This window comes from Danio aesculapii, chromosome 4, assembly GCF_903798145.1.
Source record: "Danio aesculapii chromosome 4, fDanAes4.1, whole genome shotgun sequence".
Lineage (NCBI taxonomy): Eukaryota > Metazoa > Chordata > Actinopteri > Cypriniformes > Danionidae > Danio > Danio aesculapii.
The window spans coordinates 48782628-48805527 of NC_079438.1; the positions used below are offsets into that span (position 1 = coordinate 48782628).

At 35.5% G+C, this 22900-nt stretch overlaps 1 protein-coding gene across 3 annotated transcripts in view; it reads right to left on the reverse strand.

Annotated features, from left to right (window-relative positions):
* Positions 1 to 13021: 13021 nt before the first annotated feature.
* Positions 13022 to 22900, reverse strand: part of kcnd2 (potassium voltage-gated channel, Shal-related subfamily, member 2) — a 172329-nt gene continuing 162450 nt past the window's right edge. For all 3 annotated transcript variants that reach the window (XM_056455906.1, XM_056455904.1, XM_056455905.1), the window contains 3 exons: positions 20458 to 20553; positions 17195 to 17436; positions 13022 to 14530 (listed from right to left, as the gene is read on the reverse strand). In XM_056455906.1, the coding sequence (XP_056311881.1) occupies positions 14350 to 14530; positions 17195 to 17436; positions 20458 to 20553 (519 nt within the window). In that variant the 3' untranslated portion in view covers positions 13022 to 14349. The remainder of the gene's footprint in view (positions 14531 to 17194; positions 17437 to 20457; positions 20554 to 22900) is intronic.

The window sequence follows — 22900 nt, forward strand, 5'->3', positions numbered from 1 at the left end:
TTTTTATATATATTTTTCCCCAATTTCTGTTTAACGGAGAAAAGTCATTTCTAATTGATTTATTTGATCGTTGCCATGATGACAGTATATAATATTTTACTAGATGATTTTCAAGATACACTGAAAAAAAGAACTTTGAAGCAGTGCTTAATTTATTCAATTAAAAATTGGGCTTTCATTTCAGTTTAATATTACTTGTTTTATTTTTCAAATAATATATTTTAAGTTAAAAACATAATTAAATTTTTTGACCAATGTAAAATTTTAAGGTTACTCACACCAATGAGGCCAATGAATTCGAATTAAACAGAAACTCAATATGATTTGTATTTTCATAGACTTCAAAAAATATTAAGGCAAATGATTTATTTTTCATTGGCTCAAGTGATCAAGATGTGAAACCATTAGCCTAACTTTTTTAATTGGATGGATGAACATTTTATGGGAATTGTTGTTTTGATTAAAGCTATAACTTCTTGTTTAGAAGAAAAAGAAGATTTAAATGAATTGACTTTTTTTAACAAGAGAAATGCGCTTTGTACCAGGTTATATAAAATTGTTCTAATGGAGATAGAAAATATTGTTTAAGGCAAATTAATTATTCTTCATTGAGTCAAGTGATTCAATTTAGATGTGAACCATTACCAATTTAAAGGCTTAACTAAGTTAATTAGGTTAACTAGGCAAGTTAGTGTAATTAGGCAAGTCACTGTATAAAAATGCTAAAGGAGGATAGTAATATTGATTTATAATGGTTTTTAAAGTCTGGTTTTATTCTAGTCAAAACAAAACAAATAAGAAAAAATACCATAGGAAATACTGTGAAAATTTTCATTAATCCATTAAATAATATTAAAAAAATAATAAATATTGCATAGGAGGGCTAATAACCTTGTCCTCAACTGTGTGTATTTATATTCAGCTTTTTTGCATTATGGGTTTGTTGTTATACATGAATTATGGGTTTGAGATTATATATTATAGATCAAAAATAACAAATCCATAATGGAAAATCCATAGAAACTGAGAATTACATCTTAGTATATCTAACACTCAAACTTGGCTTTCTCACCCAGCTCTTGAAGTGAAATCTGAACACTAATAAATGAATTATATGACTGAATATATTATGCACCCAGCTTTACACAAACAACCACACAGGTGACTGTTTTCCTCTGTCTCACACGTGGACAAGCTCGAGTCTTAATGAGATTTTTCGTATGAAATGACAGACGCTGCTGCTAAAAGCTCCTCTCGAAGATACTGGGATACATTTGCGATTTTGTGTCTTTTAACAGTGCCTTGACTTGATTCATACGGGCCGATGCACTAAAGAGTGTTTTAGATTTCAAAGGTAGTATATGAATTTTGTATGCTGTCATAGTCTGCACATAGCTTAGGTTCGGAAAGGGCTAAACTGTGTTTTTAAGTTTGAGAAGTCTCTTATGAATCTTGCATGTGAATCACAGTGCATTAAACATGAAGACATGATGTTATTTCAAGCGCTCTGTGTGTTGGTTCAACATGAAGTGTACCCTGAAAAAACTGTATTTAAATATCTATTTACGACTTGCGTTTGAATATCAATATAAGAATAATGGATGGTTATGAACTAACTCACAAAAAAAAAAAAAAAAAAAAACGTGACTAAAAAAGTGACTATACAAACCTTGGTGGTAAAAAGTAGATTCTAATGTACTGGTAGTGTTAAAAGCAACCTACATTTAAATAATTAATCAAATGTTTCAGTAACCACCAAAAACTGACAAATATATTTACATTTATAACAATTTAAATTTATTTTATTTAAAACTTCTCTTAATAGTCTTAGACATGTTCCTAATATGAACATCAAACTTAACCTTAGAGTCTTCAATAACACCTAGTTATATAAATTCACACACTTCATTCATTTCCTTTGGCCTTCTTAGATATACTATAGCCTCTGTTGGGGTGATGTCTCAGGGCCTACTCATCGGCATAATCATACCTTAGAACTAATATTATCAGTTAAGTTGTTTTAATTTATTATGATTCACAGTATCGAAAGCTTTTTTAAAGTCTAAAAATACACCTTTCCTTGATCCAAACTGCTTTTTATCATGTCTATAAAATTACATGTAGCCATTTCTGTTGAATATTTTGGCCAAAATCCTAATTGTTTAGGGTTTTGCAAATTATTTTTCCCCCACATACTTCGTTAATTGTTCAGTAATATAATAATAAATATTGAATTAATAATACATTTTGAAGAAAAAAAGTAATATACACATATACCCCATTTTTTCTATTAAGAAATCTGAATTGTTTAATAACTATATGAGCCGAAATGTGTATTTAGAATGTAAAAAGGGTCTATTCTGATTTCATGTTTCATAGCTCTTTAAAACAGCCATGCATTCTGTTGAGCAACATTTTAAGAGTCTCAAATCTTTTGTAAGTGGCCAAACGTTTGTCATGACACTGGCATATTCCTTTAATGTGTATCTGACTCACAATTCACCAATTTCATCAATAACTCTGCATTTCAACAGTTTGGTTTCTTACTGCCTACTTACTTCCGTTTACTTCAAGTTGATTTTCTGTTTGGAAGTGGTCTGAGCATTCCAGAGGTGTCACGCTTAAGTGCTACTGGGTGGAAACACTGCTGGAATTTTTGGCCCCACTCTGGACTTGATGGGAGACATCCTTGACTGAAGGAAAGCGCACAGATTTAGCCCCCGGCCTGCTTCATGAATTTTAACAGATGTATAGCAATGAATAAAACATCTCAATGGAGACAGAGTGCACTGAGAGAGGGAGGAAATAGACACATGGAGGCTATGTTTGAATATTATACTGCACTGTATTCTTTTGATTAAAGCAAAAATGAATATTTCACAGAGGAGAAAAGTAGGAAATAAGACAAAATGTGACATTTAAATACTTGTACAGTGGCAAGTAAACTAACAAAAACTGACATAAGTAAATTTAAGCATAAATGCCATTCAACTAGAGTGATAGATGTCATAATTTCAAGCTAGGAGCACATGAACATTAAATAAATATAAATAAATAAATAAATACATACATATATCAGTAAAAAATAGTAAAATAAATAATTAAATAAATACATAAATAAAATAAAATTAATAAAAATAAATAATAAATAAATAAACAAATAAATAAATACATAAATAAAAATAAATAAAAATAAATAATAATAATAATAAATAAATAAATAAATAAATAAATAAATAAATAAATATGAAGGTTGAAATGCTAAATGAATGCACTAATCATGAGCTAACTTTAACTACGACATAAGTCACATAAGTGTGAATAAGCTACCTTAATTACTTGTTAGTACATGATTGTTTGCTAACTAATGTCTTTAATTACCACATTAGTTTATGCTTAATTTAACCATCATTATATGTTAACGTATAATTATATCATGACTTTACTTGGAGGGGCAATACTGAATATTGTGACATTGGAAGGGTCATGTTATGGCAAAAACACCAGACAACATATTCGTTCACCATAGACAACATATTTGTTATCTATATGTTGATTTTAGTAATGTAAATAATGTTGGCCAACTGGGGGTGTATCCAAAATTGTATACTTCCCTACCCTGCTGAAAAATCTAGCTTAAACCAGCCTAGGCTGGTTGGCTGGTTTTAGCTGATTGACCAGCCTGGTTTTAGAGGGGTTTTCAGCCATTTCCAGCCTGGTTTAAGCTGGACATAGCTGGTTTTGGCATGGCTCCCAGCCTGGCTAGGCTGGTCAAGCTGGTTTTAGCTGGTCATCTCCTAGCCTGACCAGCTAAGACCAGGCTGGAAATGGCTGGAAACCAGCCTGAAAATGGCCAAAACCCCTCTTAAACCAGGCTGGTCGACAAGCTAAAACCAGCCAACCAGCCTAGGCTGGTTTAAGCTGTTTTTTTTTTTCAGTAGGGTACTTAATAATGTGAAAAATAGTATGTGAGATGAGTAGTATGTCCGAATTCATAGTAATTGAAAAACAGTAGACTAGTACCTCAATGATCTACTACTTCCAGCAAGATTCTGAAGTGTACATCAAACGTACACTATACTATCCCATGAGGCCGACCAAAAGAACCTGATCTAGTACATCTGAATTGTATTCACACTACTCACATTCCTACTATAAAGAATAGTGGTGAAGTAAAATCAAATCTAAATGTAGTATCTACTCATGTAGTATGTGATTTCAGCCTCAACTTAGCATTAGCAAGTTAGCATTAACCACTGAATGACCCAAAATTTTTCAAGTTAAGACATTTTTGTATCTATGATATTACACATGTTGTCAAAAACAGTAATAAGTCATACATCAAGAGTTTACAACAAAAATAGTAGCAGTGCTAGTATGCTAATCCAGTGCTAGTGTGCTAATCTAAACCATAGTTTGTGGAGAGCCAGAACTTTCTTTTTTAGTGCAGAATCTGATTTATGTAACAGAGAGGAGCACACAGGATCGCCGTCATACAAGCTTACAAAAGACATACTGTTTCCTCTCTTGTTGAAAACACTCCCCACTCTCTATTCAATTTTTGTGTGTGTGTGAAAGACACAGGCAGGGACCAAAACTATGTTGTAGAGGAAGTAGTAATGGTTCTCTTTATTTAAATGTAATTTAACAACCCAATGAAAGGAACAACAAGTAAAGGAGCGCTTACTGTAAATCTTTTAATACTACATGCATATAGCATTTTAGCATTCATTCATTTTCTTTTCGGCTTAGTCCCTTTTATTAATCAGGGGTCCCCACAGCAGATGGAACCGTCCATTTTATCATTAGCATTTAACAAATTTAGCATTAGCATTTAACAAATAGCATTTAATTTATTACAGTGCATTAATGCCTGCACACGTTTTTTCAAAAGTGCTGGTAGTGGAAGTATGGAAGTATTTATTCTCATCACATTTTTTTTCTTAGGGGTGTTTTCCTTAGAGTAGTGTTATTAGTACGGCCAGACAGAATCTGTGGACATCTTTTGCTATTCCGAATTCTACTGGAGGATTTTTAGTGTCATAACTAAAAACTTAATATATGAAATAAAAAACAATACATTTTTAACTTTTATTTAATGTTTACAGTAAAAAAAATCCAATTAGATTCACTTATTTGGTAAACAAAGCAAGTCTCAGATATAATATGTCTACTGAAAGACAGAAAATATTACTTTATAAACTGTATTGTAAATAAATCATATCAACATTTTAATATTAATATTATTATATCACAATAAAATTAGTAAAATGAATTTAAAAACTGAATAAATGTAAATTTACACACATTTACACAAGCAAATACATAGATTCACTGATGGGCTAAAAATCTACAGAAATCTGCAGATTTCTGCATGCGCAGATTCCATGTGGGCCTAGTTATAAGCTATTAACTAAAGCAACCAGCTATGAGGTGAGCTACTACATTATAAACTTTGATGAATTAAAGCGGCATGTGAAAATCGCATTGTGAATAAAAAGCAAGAGAAGTATAAAACTATTTACATTTGTTGGTTGTATAGAAACAATATATTTCAATATTATTGCAAAATATGCATCTCTATACCAATTTTATAAATATCAAGAGTGAAATGTGACCTAATTGGAGTGGGCGGAGCTTCTTTTATTTTTGCTTGATGGAACTTGCTGATTTCTGCACAGCATCATGGATAGTGTAGTCTTTCTCCCAAATTCTGCTATTGAATGTGAATGTTTCACAATTAATATAAGCAAACAGATGGGTTGAACTAAAGCATATACAACTGATTGACAACCTCTCACAACAGGTTATTTCATAGGTTTTTACTTCTAAAACCCAACTGTTTATTTTAGTCAGTTATGAACCCCATAAATCACTGCAATAATGTCCTGCAATTTGTTTTCCTGATAACAAACTTTGTGGATATATATAAACTCACTAGATATTCCTCATTAAATTAATAACATCAAATTTAACCTAAAAATTGGCTTGGCAACTTTTGATTTGACTGGCCATTTCAAACATTTAGACATTAGCATCTGCTGAAGCAGGCCAGTTAGACTTGTATTATAACTAACAAATAAAGCAGTTTATCATGAATATAGACCATTTCAATGTGGTCATGTCATTGGCCAATGAACATTTCCTGCTTGTTATCAAACTGTAACGAGGGAATTTAATCATAACTTTTTCATTATTTATCAATATGTGGCTCTTTTTGGATTCTCGGAAGCTAAAAATGTAAAATAGCAAATACATTCGGACCACTGTTTTCGTTTACAACCCTCAAAATGGTCTATAGAGCAAATATTGATTAATAATGCCTCCAAGTGATTGTGTTTACAGTACATGCACATTCTTAAACTATTCCTTAAACCAATTATGTAAACAATGTAACGTAAATACACTATGGCTGTCTCTTAACTCAATAAATCCTAAAATATCTCATCCTCAAATACCTAATCTCATGCAGCCAAATTGGTACAGTCAAACATGAAAAGAGAGTAAAAGTTTGCACAAATTCCCCAGCAACATTGTAAAATACTCCAGGGATTTTATTGCTTTCATATCAAAACTCCCATAACAAATAGAATCCTCTCAGTAGAATAAATGGACGCTTATGTTTTGATATCCCCACCATGAAAAACAGCTTTTAAAATATCTTATAAACACAGATTTCTTACTTTGACAGTTAATTGGTTTGCATGCTACTGCTAACACAGGATATTTCAATAAACGTGTGTCTAAATGTTGCTGCATCCACACTAAACAGTAGGAGAAAAACAGTATGTGAGCCAACTGTGTGTAAATTCTTAGTATTACCTGGATGACCTACTGCTTCCAACGAGGATCTGAAGTACGCATTGAAAGAACGCTTTACCATCTCATGAAGCCATAGAAGAGGATTTATGAATGGCACTAAATGGACACAACAGAAGGTGACACGGCAATGATAACAAGTTAGTTTCAAACCAAAATGTAGTACCTACTTTGTCCAAATTTGGTTCTGTAGGGCCAACATTCCCATCGATTTCAGCTCCAACACACTTCCAAAGAAATTTCGGTATCCCTTTACAATAACAGTACATGAATAATGAGGTGTTAATATGTAAATTAAACATTACTTTATTATGAACTGATGATGAGTTAATGACTTAATCTTAATTTTTGACAAATCAATATTTGCTCTATAGACTTAATCTGGAGCAAAATTCTAATCAGTAAATCAGATTTAAGCCATACATTTACAATTTGAGTTAAGTTTAGGCTTACAGTTCATGTTATGTGCTTTGACATCATTGTTATTCAACTATTACTCCCCTCTGATTTTGGGAATAATGTAGAGTTAGAGGTGGGATTAGGTACGGATTACATTTTCAAACAGGAATGATGTTTCAGGATCAACATAGATGTTAATCCAGGATCACAACCCACCAATGTCTATTGTGGTTTCGACTCTGAAGACAGCAAGGCTTTATAGTTGCTATACATCCATCCTCATCCATATGCTGGTGAGTGCTCACATACCACAGTAAATCACTGTCCAAATGTATCACTTTTCGGCCAAAGACTCCAATTGAGATCAGTCGGCTTTGTGTCACTGGCCATTTAGCGTGGGTGCAGATGTACACAGCATTTCACACAGATGGATCATATAGGCAGTCTCCATCCCTCTTTCCCTTCGCAGAGTACAGTAAAACGAGCCAGCGGGGAAATAAAACCATTAGCCTTTCACCTCTCCGCAAAAATAGCGAGGTCGCAAACAGACAGCTGCAGCTTGTATGAAGTCCGACTTCAATATCCCCCAGTGTGTTTCGAGGTCCCCCCCTCCTTCTGCGTCTCTCAGATACGGTCTCTTCCTACAACCGACTTCAAACGTCTCAATTACCCTCGGCGTGATGGGAAATATGCTAATGCGGAGCACTATCGCTCGCCTGTTGGGAGCTCAACACAACCCTTGCGGTCGGCTTGTTCTGAGGGAGCATGGAAAATAGGTGCAATCCCTTGCCTTCCGGCCCTTGTCGTCCCTTGATTCCTGTATATAAAAGAAGAGCTGAGCGGTCATAGCATTTAGATAGCTAATGTGTAACGTAATCATGCTAAGTGCCTATAGACCGCTTCGGTTGCCCGTATTATAGAGGGTCCTCTCAATGTGCCGCCTGAGATATGTGTGAAATTGGTAAAATGGGACATCTGAGGGAAATGAGTTCAGTTGGGAATAGTAGAGAGGTTCAGACTTCACAATATCCACTGATTTTGGCACAATCCATTCGCAGTAGGCTGTCGTGGTGATTTGTAAATGATTTTAGGCACTGGAATACAAGAATTGATACTTTTATGTTGCATAACATGTCCAGCTTTATGACGTTTTCACAAAAAACAAGCATGTTTTGGTATAAAAGGTTTAAAAAGTACAAATAGTTTTGTTTAACAAGTTAACAACTTATTTATCAGGGGTTGCCACGGAGGAATGAACCACCAACTATTCTGGCACATGTTTTACGCAGCACATGCCCTTCCATCTGCAACCCAGTACTGGGAAACACCCTTACACTCTCTCATTCACACACACACTCAAACACTATGGCCAATTTAGTTCATTCAATTCACCTATAGCGCATGTCTTTGGACTGTGGGAGAAACTGGAGCACCAGGAAGAAACCACAAGAACTCCACACAGAAATGCCAACTGGCCCAGCCAGGGCTCGAAATAATATGTAAAATGGAAATAATATGTAAATATGGAAAGTGATGATTGGTCGGGAAGCAGAGTGGATTCTGACATGTTTCTTGTCCACAACATTCTTTTATGACATTAATATTTTATACAAAAAAGCATGTATCCGCCATGTTAGTCAACTTTTAGCAGAATGCTAACATATACAAGCTAAATGTATTTCATGGGGTCTTTAAAATGATCTAGTTTGCCATGTAGGAGCTTGCTGAAGTTTCAGTTTTCAACCCAGGCTCATTCTGAAAATGTACCGCTATATACATTTATTACAAATACGTCCCAGGGACTATGTTTCTTTGCAGTTTTTGTTTTCACAAATCTACCAGAGGCCTCTGTGTGCACTTTAAGAAATCTCAGATTTTTCTTTCGAGTGCCATTTGCGCTTACTGTTTTCGTGTAAATCCGCCAGAGGCCCCTGTCGACTGACTGATTGAATGACTGACTGACTGACCAATCGACTGACCCACCCTCCTCCTTCCCTAAACCCAACCAATAGTGTTTTTAAAAGCACAAGCTGACCTGCCCACCCACTTACTCCTCTCTGCATCTCAAGTCCACCGATGTACAAACTGAGCTTCTGGACAAACTGGTAAAAGCGGGAAAGCGGTAGGGAGATAAGTGGTCAGCTGGTAAGAGTGAAAAGAAGCTGTGTCATACCACCCCGTAGCATTCGTTTTAAAGACAAAATGCAGCCTTGTGTACTTCTGGCTACATAATTGGCAATCTCCAGAAATGTATATAGGGCTACGTTTTCAGAACGAGCCTGTGTTTATGAAGTTTATTTCATAAGTAAAATTTAGTCACAGATTAAGGCAATTGTGAGTTTACAATAAAGTCCCACTATAGGCCATAATTGCAAATTAAAGAGATAAAATAGAGGAAGTAGGTCAAAAAAAGCTTTTCAAAATTGTCCTAAAACAAGAATGAATGCTGTTCAATAGTTTCAAACAAATTTCATAAACCTTTTTGATCCACTTCAAATGTTGACTAGAAATATAACTTAATACGTCGCATATTTATAGCTTTATATCAAGTCGAGATGATATATTTCATAATCCGCTTGTGAAGTCGCTTTCGTATCGGTTTCCGGGTTCAAGCCGCTAGAATATATTTGTTATTGTCCTATTTTAATCCTATTAAACAGATTAAAGTGAATTTTATATAAAATCATGGTGTACACAACAGTCTGTGGACTTGCTACATCAATGACAACAATATTTGAACAATTTATAAAAAATTCATCACTTTCTGGCCACCTGATAATAGGTATGGATATATATATATTGCGATCGGGATTTTCGAAAGATTTACATTGCTTTGTAAACGTTTATTATTACCATTTGTTGAGCCTCCCCATACAGTTTACAGCGCTTGGACCCAGAAGCCGCTTCGCGTGATGTCACACTTAACAAGTGGATAAAGCCACTAAATTACAACAAACTGCAGCGATATTGGGTTGAATGTTCACAAGTTTTATACAAGATCAATACAATGATCACAACACCATTGTCGTTTTTTTGTCTGTATGTTGAAAGGACAATGAATTAATTCTATTTATTCAAAGACACCGCATGTTTCTTGTCCACAACATTCGTTTATGACATCAATATTTTACAGAGAAATGCATGTGTCCGCCTAGTTAGTTAACGTACCGCTATATACACTTCTAGAGAGCACCAAATACATCCCAGGAGGTAGGTTTTTTGCCGTTTTTGTTTTTGCGAATCCACCAGAGGGTGCTGTGTACGCTTTTTCAGATCTCAAGTTTTGAGACAACTCCGCTATACTTGCAGACATCAATATTTAACAATTTATAAAATATTAATCAATTTCTGGCCATCTGATATTAGGCATGGATATATATATTGCGATCGTGATTTTCGAAAGTATTACATCGCTTTGGAAACGTTTATTATTAGCATTTGTTGAGCTCCCCATACAATTTGATAGAGCGCTTGGACTCGGATGCCGCTTAACGTGACGTCACACTTTACAAGCGGAAAAAGCCACAATAGCAATATATTTTCAGTGATATTGGGTTGAATATTCACAATTTTTGTTCGCAAGATCAATACAATGATCACAACACCATTGTCGTTTTTTTATCTGTATTTTAATAGGACAATGAATTAATTCTATTTATTCATAGACACTGCACCGGACTAAACAACTGGTTTGTAGTTTTTTTTTCCATTGTTTTTCAATAATTCATATATTTTTATGTCCATAACACAAGCTGTAACAAATTCCAAAGGACCATCGTCACCTGGTAGTCATTTAAATGTACATTATATCACAAACAGGAAGTCTGTTTTAAAAGTCCCCTGTGGATCCTGAAAAAAATGAAAGAAAAAAACAAAACACACACATTCTCTGTGAGTCTGTGAGCGCATGCACTCTGTCAATCCTGTCTTCCAAACAGGAATAAAATGAATAAAATCTCCAAACCTAAACAGATGGTCCAGCCTTTGTAGTCGTCGGTCCAGAAAGTAAACTGTGAAACATCAAATCTTCAGTCCGTGGAAATTAGGAGAAATGAAGAAAATGTAATCAATTTCACTACACTGAAGAACAAATTTACAGCACATGTGCACTAGCAACACTCTCTCATCTTAGTTTTCTCTTTTCTTTCTCTTTTTTTTTTTCGTATTTTACAACTGAAATACATTTATAATATATAATCAACACCATTTGAGTTTTAAAAATATGCATTTGTGAGATTCTATTCCCCTGTTACCCCTTTAATACAAAGCATATCTTTACAAAAAAGAATGTTGTTGCATAAGTCACATGGTAAAGCAAGAATGGGTGCAGGCATTGAGCAGGAGGGCAGTGCTGTGTGTATGTGTGTGTGGTGTTTGTGTGTGTTGTGCAAGGCGCATTAAGAGCTCCTCGCCACAACAAATTGCACCGACATCGGTATAAAAATATCAACATTAAAGACAAATTTCTTGCTAATTTCAGACATGGCAGACATTATTCATCTAAGAAGAGATCATTCATCTTTTAGGCGCACAGGTTAATCAATAATCAATATCTAATTAATTCTAGATTCTAAATGAATCTCACAGACTTATTTGTGTTCAAAATCAAACATGGAAAAAAAATTATATTTTGCTTACATTAAATTAAGCCTGGGCAGAATTGTGCCTTATTTTCATGATGATTAGCCACTTTTGATTTTTAAAAGAAAAACTCTTAAAATACTGAGAAATTGTGGAAAATTGTGTGCTTAATTGTCATTGCAATGTTGTTATTTTAAAACTATTTCATGCAAAATAATACCCAATCAATTTTCTAATGATTTAATAGTGAAATAAACAAACATGATATACACTACCTGACAAAAGTCAAATAACTTACTAATAAAGTCATCTGGAATGGCAAAGAAAGCGTTCCTGCAGGACTCCCAGAGTTCATCAAGATTCTTTGGATTTATATTCAATGCCCCCTCCTTCATCTTACCCCCAACATGCTCAATATTGTTCATCTCTTGTGACTGGGCTGGCCAATTCGGGAGCACCTTGACCTTCTTTGCTTTTAGGAACTTTAATGTGGAAGCTTAAGTATGAGGAGCGCTATCCTGCTGAAGAATTTGCCCTCTCCTGTAGTTTGCAATGTAATGTGCAGCACAAATGTCTTGATACCTCAGGCTGTTGATGTTGCCATCCACTCTGCAGATCTCCTGTACGCCCCTATACTGAATGTAACCCCAAACCATGATTTTTCCTTCACCAAACTTGACTGATTTTGGTGAGAATCTTGGGTCCATCCAGGTTCCAATAGGTCTTGTGCAGCATTTGTGATGATTGGGATGCAGTTCAACAGATGATGTATCGGAAAAATCGACCGTCTGCCAAAGTGGTGAAGTTCAACTGATCAACTAGAAGTCAAGTTATTATTTGTTGCTCTTACAACTGATCGACGACAAGACTTTTGTCAGGTAGTGTATTGACAATTGAAAATAAAGCTGATTTGGAAAAGACCATAATGCAAAAGATTAATTTTCATTACTGCAATGAAATAATTTTAACAATCTTAACGAAGGACAATACAGCTTTTGTACTACAGTAACAAATATCAGGTAAAGTATGGTTCTGAAAATCTGTAGATAGTGTGCTTAATTGTCACTAACATGTTATAACAATATTTTACAAACAATTGAATGCACAGTATTAATTACTGTAATGCAAAAATACAGTTTCCATTACTGCAATAATATATTTATATATATATATATATATATTTTTTTTTTTTACAAATATTTTACAATCATAAAGCACTACACGTGTGTTGTACTGCTTTTATAAATACTGTATTACAGTAATGAAAATCAGGAGCAATTTAGTAAATTAGAATGTGTGGAAGGTGTGCTTTGTTGCCATTTAATGCAAAATATAATTTCTTTTCTATTGATTTTGGAGTGAAAATACCTGAACATGACTTTGTGAGATTCATGCTTTTAATTTGGGAGACCACGATAATAATATAACCGTGCTACGAATCTGATTTTAAGATTCTCAAAGTGTCATTGCACACAACTAGATGCCATCATCCAGAAATAATAGCAACACTTGGTGAGGATGTCTGTTGAAAACAAAGTACATCACTTTAAAGGGAGGCCGACGAGTGGAAGAAAAAAAGTCGTAACTTTCAAAGTAAAAACAGCTCTGGTCCACACTGGCCTGTTTCACCATGTCCACGACAACATGCACAAGAATTTGAACGAAGATAATAAATAAGCACATTGTTTTTTTCTTTTTCACAGTTAACTCGCTAACTTTGGAGTATAAAACGGAATGGCTAGTATTTGAGCTCAAGTCCACAAGCCTCCATTGTCAGAAATATGCTGAAACATTTAGAAAAAAAAAAGTTTGTTCAGCTTTGTACTCATCCACAAAAAAAAAAGAAGAATAACAAACATCCCATCAGGCCAGGCAAGGAGTGAACACAACATGGGTGGGACAGAGAGAGAAGATGAACAGGCCAAACTCTCAGAAAGCAACAAAACAGCTTCTTTTTTCCCCACACACTCGCTGAGTTTCGAAAGATCGATACTGTATATATAACTAGGCAAATTATTGACAATTAAAACACGCATTCTGACAGAAAGAGCCAATCCTTATTGCTCATGCCGAAAAGACAAAGACTTACGCAAAAAAACATGCAAGAGATCATTGTATACACACACGCGCGCATTCAAACACACCCTAGTAGAGCCCAGCTTTACTTTGTAGTATCAAAAGTGTGTGTGGAGCTGTCTAAAAGCTTGTAAAATCCCGCCCCTGCTGGTACACTCCTTAAATATATCACGCGATCCCATCAAAATCGAAGACGACAAATTCAGCGACACACAATACTGAAAAAATGATACAACCACAATGGGCATTGTTTTTCTCTATGGGTTGAGCCTATTGGACCCCACGTTATCTAGAGGTGGAGCTGACGGAGAGCTCTGGATGGGAGCTGATTCAAAAAAGAAACAAACATACAAAACAAAAAAAAAAAAACAGGTCCAGCTAAGGCCCATCCTGCTGCAATGCCTCCTCCACTACACTAGGGGGCGATCCGTCGATTCAGTGTTCTCTCATTTAATCAAACGGCTAATGAACGGTCTATAACGCCGACACCCTGACAATGTTGCTCTGCAAGAAGTCGTGTGAGCTGGCCAAGTCTCCACCCTCGGGTGTAGTGACCGGTGGAGTCGGCATGCTGATGACCGCAGCAGTGATGTAGGACGGCTCTTCTGAATTCAGCGGAACCGTCTCCTCAAACTTGGCATTGAGACTGGAGCGGCTGCAATGAAAGAGACAGAGAGTCAGTGAGAGAGAGAAAATGGAAAGAGAAGACTCTGGCTGCGTCCGAAACCCCCTACTACTCATTAGGTACTGCATTTGAATTTAAACGTACTACTCAGCTGTTAAAAAAGTACATTCTATACAGTATAAATCTGAGAAGTATGAATGGAACGCCATTTTGCCAAGATCACGTAACCTACCCTCGTGAGTTGCGATCATCACAAAATGATAATAAAGCTCCATTCGCACACCATGTGAACTCAAACTAACAAATAATAAGTCATTTAAAAGAATCTATGAGAGAGTTTTTTTAAAAACATTTTAATGGGCTATGTGCACAGCAAGTGTTTGTCAGCCACTGATAAATTTGTTGGATGCTTAATGTGACTATTTTCAATTTCGTAAGGTTCTTTTTACAGTAACCTCTTGTTAGAAAGTAATTTCGTCATTCCGAGTTCATAATAGTCCTAAAGGCGATGATTATAACTAAACATGGCAGTTAGTTCATATTTTCGGTTGCTGAAAGAATCATTTGCTTCTTTGTTTTGTCGGGCTTCTCCTTTGTTTTTAATGTAACTATTTTCAGTTTCGTAAGGTTCCTTTTACAGTAATTTAATTGAAATAAAATCAGTTAAATAGACTTAAGCATACATTTAATTGTTCAAGTGTAAAATGATGAAAAACTGATTAAACGCAAGCGCCGTCAGGAGCATCAGTGCAGATCTCCATTGAAAATACTGTGGTAAAATTAATTCCGTTAAACAGAAACAGGGGGCTAATAATTTGGGGGGGGGGGGGGGGGGGGGGGGCTAATAATTCTGACTTCAACTGTATATATCTGTAATATACTATACTTAAAAGTCAGAATAAAAACTTTGTAAAGGAAACTCCAATCAAACAAAGCAGTCAGTTAAGATATCAAAAAGCTGAGAAAAGACTTTTACACGCCTGAAACTTGTCTATAGCGCTTGTTTACTGCTGCTCTTATAGTTGTGTAAATTGCTTCCGTGTCCTCATTTGTAAGTCGCTTTGGATAAAAGCGTCTGCTAAATGACTAAATGTAAAATCCCTTACAGTCTATAAAATAAGGATGAGAGAGAAAGAGAGAGAGAGAGAGAATGTGATCCAGCTGATGGGCAGCTGTTGGAGGGAATCATGATAGCGTTCCCAGAGTGTGCTGGCATGAGGGGGAGAGGAGTGTCACAACCGGAGCTCTACAGGATTCCAGCAGCATGAATCACTATGGGAGCTATTCCACATCCCCAGATCCATATTACACTGTAAACATATTAGGAATGCTTAACTTTTCACTTTACAGTATGTATGATGTTCACTAGAACATACTATGCATTAAATTCTATGCACTCTAACTTCTATGCACTACATACCACATTAAAAATGAAAATTACGTCACCATGTACTCTCCCTATTTGTTATGCTAGTTGCTTGGACACAAAGAAATACTATGGAAGTCAAAATATGTCATGTACTAGCATTTTTCAAAATATCTTCTTCTGTGTTTAACATAAGAAGAAAGTCAAACACATTTGGAACGTTTTGCAAAGTAAAGAGTGAGTAAATTATGATCAAATTTTCAGTTTTTCCCTTTAAATATTGTATTTATAATGCATAATAAATGTATTATGAATTTAAATAGCAAATTATTCACAGCACAGTATACTTATTTCTATATATTTTGCATAATATGCATACTGAATGCATATTGAATACTATGCTCTATATATTGTGCATACTATGGATTATATATGTGCAAATCTACACACAAGACACTATTCATTGCATGTTTTCTAAAATCTATGGACTAGATTTAATCTCAAATAGTATGCATTACATGTTTTTTTAGATATAAATACTATGTAATTTGCATACAATGATTTGCATAAAATATTATGTACTACATATTATGCATCACAAATAGCATATTTATTGCTATGCAGACTAAATATATACAACTGCATACTACATAATGTGCAATACATATCGCATAGTAGGATATGCATGAAACACTTTTTAGAATTCACCCAAAAATACCCATAAATGTTTACAATCCTTTATAGCAGTGGTCCGCAACCCCCCGGGCCAACAATTGGTACCAGGCTGCAGAACAGTTCATTGATTATTGATGTTTTATTTATTCTTTGCATCTGAACAAGCTTTTATTTTGAAAAAACGACCATATTCTCTTATTAACCATGTGGATGGATGATAACAGCCCCCTATTGGCCCATATCTATCAGCTAATAACCATACCGCTCATTCAATCGAGTGATAACATTCGAATTGGCTGGATAAGTGAAGTGTGAGTAATTGATGTTTATTTTTTGAGTGAACTGTCCCTTTAATTCCAAATTAATCGTGCCAAAATAAAGTTATTAATCAAGGGTTTAAATTTAAATGATCTTGGAAAACAAATACGCACTGAATCTTTAAGATATGCAGTGTATTGCCAAGAACTTTAACTATGTAAACTACCCAAGCCATAAAAACACTGGAAAAACCAAGCATCTTAATAAAGTCGCTATTATAAACACTTCTAAATAAGACCCAGCTCTGACTCATCTATTTTCAGACCACAGCCAAAATATCAGCATATTCCTTGTGGTTGTGTGTGTGTCAGTGTGCATGAGTGCTGTGAGAGCACCTGTTGCTCAGCGGTCTCTCTCTGATCTGGATGGTGCTGAGCTCCTGTATGCTGCCCCTGCGGCCGCCGGCCATGTTGGAATTGGGGACGTTGAAGCTCTTGCGCTTATTTCTGCGCGTGCAGCAGGACGACAGGCCATGAGGAGAGGAGGACATTGAAGAGGAACGGGACATTGATGGCTTCGCTAGAGAAACCTCCATACAGCTCGTCTCATAGGTTTGCTCATCCACAAACTCATGATTCTGAGAGAGAGAATAGAATAGTTTAGGTTTTGTTAAGTGGTGACAGAAAGTTATGGGGAATCTCAATTACATTTGTCTCTAAAACAGATATTACACAAGCCAGTCAAAACAATGATCCTATATTAAAATCTGATATATGCTGATATCTGCAAATTACACATGACATATAAGTTCATATTTGGATTTCACATATATATCAAAATGGCAATAAATGTCCATTTACATATATGTATATATTATCAATTATTGGACTTACAAATATGTACAAACATGTTCAAATGTATTAGCTTTCATTTTATATGTGTTCCTATATGGCTGTATAGGAACATATATAAACATATTTGTAATTCCTATAGTTGAACCAGATCGGTATCGGCCGATAATTACATTTTATGACTCGATCGGTACTCGCTGATCTGGCCAATCACATGAGTCAATCGTAAGTGTTAGTTTACGGCTGTGGTAGGGAACCTACCACATGTGGCTCTTCAGCCAAAAAAAAACGTAGCTCTCCAGCTGTCTCCCTTTAATAATATTTTACAGTTTAAAAAAAAATCACAGTCACTAGACATCAGTTTCCTATTGAAAATACAATTACAATTTTTACGTTTCGACCAATGCACGTGTGCGGTGCTGTGGATAAACTTTAATCGTGACAACAATAAAAGGCAAACGTGTGTGCGTGGTTACCATAAATATACGTTGTTTTGCCCTTTGCTTGCTTAATTATAGTAAAATATTATTTTTGTTCTTCAAAACTAGTGAAAATTAACATAATAATAATATATGTTCTTTAAAACTAGCAAAGATTACTGCCGCATACTTTATTTTGAATAATTTCAAGCAACTATGTAATTTTGTATAATAGTAAAATGTGTTTATTTTAAATTGTGTTGCTTTACAAAAAAAGTTAACAGAATTTAAATAAATGTTCTTTCTTCATTCACTGACTTGCTCAACATGTGATCCTTCATATTTGTTTATTTTTGAGTTGTGCATGAACATAAATAAAGGTTTTGTTTAAACCTGTTTTATTTATAGTAGCCGTATTTATTGGGGTGCATATACTGTATGCGTGTGTGTGTGTGTGTGTGTGTATATATATATATATATATATATATATATATATATATATATATATATATATATATATATATATATATATATATATATGTGTGCATACCCCAATGGCTCTTTTAAAAATGCATTTGCTAAAAATTTCAGAAATGGCTCTTTGCTGAAAAAAAAAAAAGGTTACAGCAGAGGAAGATGCATTTTAACTTCTTAAGCATCAAAAATGCACTCCAAACTTTTTCTTTATTGAGGCATGTTGAATTATTCTTCCATCTTTTGCAATGTTTTCCAATTGCATTGTCGGTCATTATTTTTTTACCATATTTTTATGTTTAATTTACTATTTTCTGTAAAGCTGCTTCTGACCATGATGTGTCCACACTAAATGGTTATAAAAGACGTGTTTAAGAGCTTATATGCAACATCCTTCATTTATTCTTTTAAGAAAAGAGAAAGCTCCACTTAAGAATCGTACTTAGAGGGAAAATGTGCTTTATGCAATGTTAAAGTTTTCTAACCCTTGAAGCATCAGAATCTGTACTCGCCGATCACCATGACCACTAATTGGTACTCAAATCGGCTCCAGAAATCCTGATTGGAGCATCCCTAATATATAAGCAACAATCTTTGAAATGCTTTGAAATGTGTTGCATATCACATTTTATAAATGTGAAAATCCAAAACACTTGTATGTCATATGTGTCATTTGTATATATTTCCATATAAGAGATTTCTATATGGGAGATGGAGAGGGAGTTCTTGAAAGCTGTTTCTGAAGCTATTTCTCAAGCAGCCCTACATCCACTGGAATTTTCCTTTTTACCGTCTCAAGTTTAGTGCCCTAGGAAAGCAAGAGCGGGTCGCTGTCTGTTCTCTAGACTGTCATGAGTCTAGCTGGCCGGGGACAACAGTGGCTGTCAATTTCCTGCCAGTGTCTGACTAATGATTTCTCTTGAGAGACAACTGCACTTATTTGTAGCAAACCCAAAAGCACTGAGGTGCTAAAAATCTGGCACTGGTTAATGGTAAAGGATAAAGACAAAAATGAAATTTCTGTTCTCTGGCACCCTCATCTTTCTCTTTTTACCAGAGTTTTCAAATCATGTTTAATCCAAGTATGGCATGCCTAAAATCCACAGTGCCACTTTAATGCCAACTATGCCAAACGGCATTGGTTATAATGGTATAACCAAGTGCATCATGCCAAGTTTTGCAGCTAATAATGCTTCAGTCTGTTCCTCAAGCAAGGATATTTTTAGAAATGTGGTATTTTTGTTTAAGACAAATCTAGAAAACCACACTTGTATTTGGGAGGAAAGTATGATTTTTTTGGAGTCACAATCTGCAAATTTTCACCTTTTATAATCCAATGTGCAAAGGAAGTTTGGAACAATGTGAGGTTGAACAAATATTAGCAGAACATTCATTCTGAATTTAAATGCAATAACCACATATCCAGTTACTGTTGAACCTTCTAGAAAGTACTGAAGATAAACAAATAAGACAGGATGTGAATCTGTAAACTCAAGTTTCTATAGAGACAGATATGCTTATGTAATCTTTTCAGGTCAGCTCACATTGTTCTGCGTCGGATAAGAACCATTGGACATGTCAATAAAGTAAACCCTTAACGAAGTGAGGTTTTCTAGCACAGTTTGTATAAGCTTTCCTTTGTTACCACTGACACTACTAAACCTCACTCCTATCCGGGTCACGGCACCAATTCATACCCTTTGGTTCAATTTGCCTTGCTCTGAGTGGGATTCAAACTAGTGTTTAAAGCACAGGAGTCATTGGCCTACCAATGAGGGCGTAAAGTTTTCTGCACAGCTCCTACTAGATGACATCCTTTATACGTAGCATGCTTCTTTGAACACTTGTATGATCAATTAGCCAAAAAAGAGCTTCCAATTATTGTGAAACGATTTCTCCAGAGTCAGTTCTTACCGTGGTTTTCTCCAAGCAGTGCAGGAGATGGTGATGTTGGGTCTCAAAGGTGGGGTTGGCCTTACATACCAAAGCTTGTCCCGCCTCTTTGGATGCCTTATTGAAGAAACAGAAAACAGTTCTTATTAACTTAGCAGAGCAGAAAGAAACTGAGAGGAAGACAAGGCCAATGACACCAATGCCTGAATTCTCACAACGATCCAGCAACATAGACAGTGTTAAGAAGGCTGGTTCATTGTGATAACGGTAGGCTCAGAGTCACTGGTCCATCTTGATCCCTCAACACCATAACCTTGATAGATGGCTGTTAGTTCAAACACAGTGGACGTATTCTGTTTGGACATGTCCACTGAATGTATATTTAGGAGATACTAATTGTTTGAAAAAGTATGTGGAAAAGTTTGACTAAATAAGCATCTGCTGTATTTGAACCATGACAGCCACTGTACCTACATTTATAAGAGCCTCAATGAATCAGTATGACACAGTGACCAGACTAGGGCAGGGGTGTGCGATCCTGCTCCCGTAGAACCGTTATCCTGCAAAGTTTAGCTCCATCGTAACCCAAGTACTTACAGATTCATCTCTTTTTACAGGGATTACATTTGTTTTGTTTTCAAAACCCTTTTCAAAACAATGTGGTAATGTAAATGAATAGCCTTAATATATAAAATGTATTTAGGTATAAAGGTACTTAGGTAAAGTTGTTACGTACGGCCATGTTGACATGTTAAAGGGTCACGAAACACCAAAACACATTTTTTTAAAATGTTGACAGTCATAAATGTGTCCCACACTGCTAAAAACACTATAGCGACACCTATATTTCACAAAAAAAAAAAGTGAAAATTGGTTGTTTTTGTGTTATTTCAAGCTTATTTGTTCTTCCAAGTTGAAACGAATTTTTGAAGCTGCATCACAGTGATTAGATCCTTGTGTGTATTCCAGTGTGGAGATTGGCTGTCTGTACTAGCAAGTACAATGTGACGTATTTGAGCTTTCAGCATTAATTCATGAGAAAGACAAACCAATCAGCGCGCTCTATTGTGAATGAGGTGCAACTTCATTAATATGCATCATAGCTTTGAAGATGTTCAGATGGCAGAGAGACACCACCTTGTGTTGCCAACAGTAATTAAAACAAGTGAATGAAGAAGAATTGTTTGGAGACATGGGTCGTCAGTGTTGCGTTTATAAATGTGCTGCAACGAAGGTTTTGTTTTCATTTCCCCGCTATGACAGCGCAGCTGGACTCACGTGTGGAGTACAGTGCACGCGACAGAAATACATTTGTAAGTAACATTTTTACCCAAGAGCTTTTCGCATCTGAAAATGGTGAGGTCCAGGATTTACCATTCATCTTCTTTTAAAAAAGACACGGCTCCAGTTGGTGTTGATTGTCCTGTCTACAGATTTGGTAAGTGTGCAATCAATGTGCTTTGTTTGTTTATTCAGAGGCAAAGTTAGTTAGTATCGTCAGCAGTACTTTTTCAGTTTTTAAAGACATACCTTAGTCAAAATGATTTAGTTACTAAGTACGTTAAAATCACTACAATATTATGGACTGAAAGATCCGCTGTAAATGCTGCTTTCGGAGTGTAAACATGTAAACACCTTAAACTACTACCGTCGTGTAGGATTTTTGTGACAGGATAATACACGCATGGCTTTCTGACTGTACCTACCAAGTGCGTCTAAGTTACAGAGAAATGCAGAGGTTTTTTTTCCCTCATACGCTGTGCAGTATCAAACATCCAATTAACACTACACTCTTCTAGCAGTTCCTCGCATCCAATATCTCGTTTGTCACGGGGGGCATGCATGAAATGTTCCTGAATGAAAGTGAAAGTGCCAAACTGCAGTTAAAGTCGACAAATGAAGAATTTGGAAAATAATTCGATTACTGATGTCCATGTAAACGTAGTCACTGTCTTTCTCTGTGTCTGTGTTTGTTTTGTCTCTGTGAAAATCAGAACGTGCCCAAGCTGAAACTCCCATTTTTATGCAAAACCTTGCCCCTTTCCCTCCCCCGACACTCCCACCTAAACAGAGCTGGACTCACCCATTTTCCTGACTTTTTTTCAAACTAGAGGTGTGAAAACACCCTGCTGAGACAGGGGGTTTCGTGGCCCTTTAACAGTTAGTAAGATTGTTCCCATTACAAAAATCGTCTCACAAGATCTTATGAAATAAAACAGCCCCATATGATAAAGCTCATATGATAACAGTGTTGTCACGATACTGGATTTCGGTACCAACGTCCATTTTCAGCTAACATAAACAGAAATGAAGTGCGGTGAACTGATGACCGTCACAGTCAAACACGGTCATTTCTGTTGAGCATGTGAACACAATGGCAAACAGCAGTGTTTAAGAAAGCGTTCAACAGCATTTGAATGTTACCGGGAAATGGACGTTTTTAAAATGTCAGTACAGATTGGTC